Below are 4004 nucleotides of genomic sequence, written 5' to 3'. Positions count from 1 at the left end.
GCAGCAAGACTTCTCCTACCCAGCTGACGCTACCTCATTTGAGGTCTCAAGCAATATTCTGAAGTCTCTGCTTCACTTTCAAACTTTCACAGAAAGCCCACTAATGTATCTACAGGTATCTATACATTTATTAGGAAGAAAGGAAGAGCCTGAAGGTGACTTTAATCTCCAGCTTCCTGCCTACGTCCTAACATGACTATGTTAGTTAGACTATGTACTAACATTCCAAGTGGTACAAGGCAGTTTTTCCTGTGGCTTCTCTCATACAGCTAATTTGTTTTTTTCAATACTGTTTTCTGATCTGAACAAGTTGGATACTATCACCAAACTTTTCTTGGCCTGAACAACGACTGAAGCAAAAAGTTTACTGACTTGACTTCCTGATTAACAATTAGTGATAAGGGTCCTTAAAACCAAACAAAAAACCCACAATCAACCAAAACCAGGTAGAGCCTGACAAGGTAAGGTATTTTTTCAGACCCTGATATAAGCAGAAGTTCAGAGTTACGTCTCAATGGAGAAGAACAGCAAGATTGTGAGTCAAATGGTGCAGAGTAACAGATGAAAAGAGAAATTAACACTTAAGAGGAATACTTTTGCATCAGTCTCACATGGATACTACTAACAGCTGCATTTTTCTCTCAACCTTGGACATTAATCTCAAGAGAATGGAGATTCACACAGCAGCCTCATCACCCAAGTCCTCATACAATCAAAAAAGTAAAACATTTGAGGTTGCCTTCCAGAGTATGGTAAGTTCTTCATTACCTGATCTAACAAATTGCTCTAAAGGATTAGCAGACAAATTTCAGAGAGGAACTTTTGATTCACTGAATATACAGAGACTTGGTGTTACTGCCACCTAAACAAATACTAAGTCAAAGTCACACACTCGAAAGTTAGAAAATGCCAGTCCTGGAGGTTGCCTCAATTTGACCCTCCTGTGTGCATGCATACTATTTTTCCTCCCAAAAAGCCTGGCGTGCAAAATTAAATGCTTGGGAATAATGACGGACTATTCAATCTTGCACGTCCTTTACACTAAATAACTTATGGTGCAATTAAAGTGAGAGCTTCCGGAGCCTCCTAAACTGTGCAGTCCCAGAAGCTGAGACTATCCTGGAGAAAGGTGCCCTGTTCTCCTACTCTAAGCATCTGTCATTAGCTGCTGTTACAAACATGACACTAGATTAGGTGGACCTCTGACCTATGCAAGTATAGCTGTTCTTATGTTCAGTGCCTTATTGACAGCACTCTACTCAAGCGTGCTCTAGGCACAGACTGAGAAAGATTCATGTGAAGAAAGAAGGTTTTGGAATTATAAAAAAATTGCAGTGTATCAGCAGAACATCAAAGTCATGTCAAAAAAGACCATCCCAGGAAGTTACAGACAAAAAAGGCAACTATGAGCAACATGTACTGTAGAGTTTGCCTTTGCTGTAATTTCAGATCACACAGAATACACTAATTGCATAAGCATAAATCAAGACCACTGTTAAGCCTGGCGTAACTAAAAGCTCAGTTGGATTCACTAGCCAGCCCACCTATCCAAATAAAGAACAGCAAGAGTTTGCTACTCCAGTTTATCTGTTCTTAAGAAAAATCCACATGCTCATTTTCTACTCACATCTGCATCCAGCTGTTTGATTTCCTGTAGAATGTTGGGAAATCTGTATGTCCAGATTAACAAGCGTTGCCTGCAGTGTTTGTACAGGTGGGAGTTATCTTCTAACAAATCCTGTGAGAGGATGTTGTAGGACATAACTGTAAAATCAAATTTTGCCTCACTTTCTGTATTTCTTTGGTCAGTTTCTTTCTTTTCAAGGATTTTAATTGTTCTACTGTGCTGACAGAAATACTCCCAGTGTCTTTTCACAGTTCCTGTTGAAAGCACACGAAGTAGAAAAAGTTACATAATACGACTTCTTACTGCTCTTAGAAAGCATCCTACCAGCAACTAGCTGTCTTTCAAACTGCTTAAGCAATTCTAAAAGCTCATTTGATTAGCAGTAATTTAGACCCTCTATTTAAGATGAACTTTATATAAGCATCAGTAAAAAACAAAACAAACCCCAAAACACAGCACGAAACCATTATACACCCTGGATTTCAAACTGCTTTGAAATCAAGAAACTGTCATTTTCTACGTAAATCGTTGCAGTCAGACTACACCACCCTGCGCCCTGCAGGAAGGCTGTCAAACTGGTAAGCCAAATCCGGTCTGCTGACACACTCTTAACGCTACCTTCTGCCACTACCTCCTCAGTGGAGACAGGGTATGTCAGTCTGGATACACCCTTTAGAGCAGCATATGGGCATCTTGCTGAGCTCTCTACCCATGACTAACAAAGGGTTAGGAATCAAACAAAGGGTTCACGCCTCTAGCCTGTGCTCTATCCTGTGTGCAGTGTGACAAGCTCAGCCATAAGCTGAGTGTGTTCTACCACCACGCACAGTGAACCCAGTTCTTGCTGTTTGACAGCACAAAATACAAGCTTACAGACTAAACAGCATTACAAAACTGTAACATTTTTAAGACAGATGTTTTCCTGAAAGAGGTGCCAAGAAAAACAGTAACTCCAAAGGTGCAGGCAATATTGCTTTTAACTTGTTAGATGTGTTTAATGTTACAAATAAACAAGAAAAATGACCAAAGAGCATCTTTTACCTTTCTTGCCCTTATGTTTTTCTTCATTCTGTGCTACAGAAAGACACAATGCTTCCTTCTGATCAGACTTTGTTTCTTCTTCAGGAGTTGAAGTATCATGCTGGCCACTGAGTCTTCTCTTCTTTGTCAATGGTTCTTCTCCCTCAGATTTCATACTGGGGTTAGGTAGGTGAAAGCAAGAACTTTGCGTGAAGTTATCAAGCTGCCAATTAGAGTTCTGAAATTGTCTGCAAGGTCCAAAAAATGGAGGTAGCCTCCAGTTTGCCGAGAAATCAACTGGAACAGGAAGTGGAAATGAGGCCCAGGGATAGTGTCCAGCCCATCTCATACAGCTGGAAACTGGGCTGTTTAAGGCGAGTATCTGAGAACCATTCCAGTGGGCGATGCAGTCTCTGCCCAGCCTCCGCACGTGACGGGGCAGCATGGAGTGTCTACTGTGGAGAAAGCACAGGTTTCAGTACTTGCACACAATTACATCCGCCTGTAGAAGACTGTAGATACAAGGCATCCTGGTCATGACTTATACGAGACAGTCCTTCCCTACAAGTTAACACATACAAGACATTCAAGCCTTTTCAGATACATACAAGATATTTAAACCTTTATCTAAATGATATGCAAACTGGGACTTTAAAAAGCAATCGTGTGTCTTTTTCCCCCTTCAGATTTATAAATGCCATTTAATTTCCAAAGTCTGAATAACTATTTACAATTTCTTTTCTGCCTTGCTGAATTCAGCTATCAGATCTTTCAAGTGCTCAGTGGAATGACCTTTGAAAAAGGACATTTTTGCATGCTGCATTAATTTTATAATAAGGCTATTCGGAAGGAATCAGAAGCCCACTTTTCTTCAAGCAGTCAGAAATCTGGTAAAAAAGCTATTGACTTGGCTCTATTCACAATGCCAACAACAGGGAAACAGAGGCCCTAACTCTCACACCAACTCTGGCCCTAGCTTATAGAGTAAATCTGTATTCTTATTTGTTTTCCAGGTGGAAAAACTGCAGCTTAGTGATTAAAGCCAGGAATATAAGATTTTTTTTTTTCTGGAAAAAAAAAAAAATATGAGTCTCAACAAAAATGCAGGAAGGAAGGCTGAGTGACATCTACTTGTCTCAGCTTCCTCATTGCTTAAATAATTTTGAGCTTACAAACAAAAGATACCAAAGCTTGGTACGCCTGAAGTTGAACCAGAGTGAGAACATCCCAGCTAGCGAATAAGCCTCAATACAACTGTCGGGAAAACCAGCTTGTCCTGAAACAGCAGTTTCCCCCACAACGCACCAGCAGCGGCTCGACAGACACATGAGCAAAACACGCCCCAGATGCGTTACCG

The 4004-nt window shown here is 40.6% G+C and overlaps 1 protein-coding gene across 2 annotated transcripts in view; it reads right to left on the bottom strand.

The window, feature by feature from the left end:
• The window catches only part of ANGEL2 (angel homolog 2 (Drosophila)), an 11117-nt gene extending 8022 nt beyond the window's left edge, over positions 1–3095 (bottom strand). The window contains exons 1-2 of one of the 2 annotated variants that reach the window (XM_010082476.1): positions 2669–3095; positions 1628–1881 (exon numbers count right to left, since the gene is read on the bottom strand). In XM_010082476.1, the coding sequence (XP_010080778.1) occupies positions 1628–1881; positions 2669–3092 (678 nt within the window). In that variant the 5' untranslated portion in view covers positions 3093–3095. The remainder of the gene's footprint in view (positions 1–1627; positions 1882–2668) is intronic. The other variant, XM_010082477.1, reaches the window with a different exon arrangement.
• Between the last annotated feature and the right edge of the window lie 909 nt (positions 3096–4004).

The sequence above is a fragment of the Pterocles gutturalis genome, unplaced genomic scaffold (assembly GCF_000699245.1).
Source record: "Pterocles gutturalis isolate BGI_N339 unplaced genomic scaffold, ASM69924v1 scaffold33344, whole genome shotgun sequence".
NCBI lineage: Eukaryota > Metazoa > Chordata > Aves > Pterocliformes > Pteroclidae > Pterocles > Pterocles gutturalis.
This window is presented reverse-complemented; position numbering and strand designations above follow the sequence as displayed.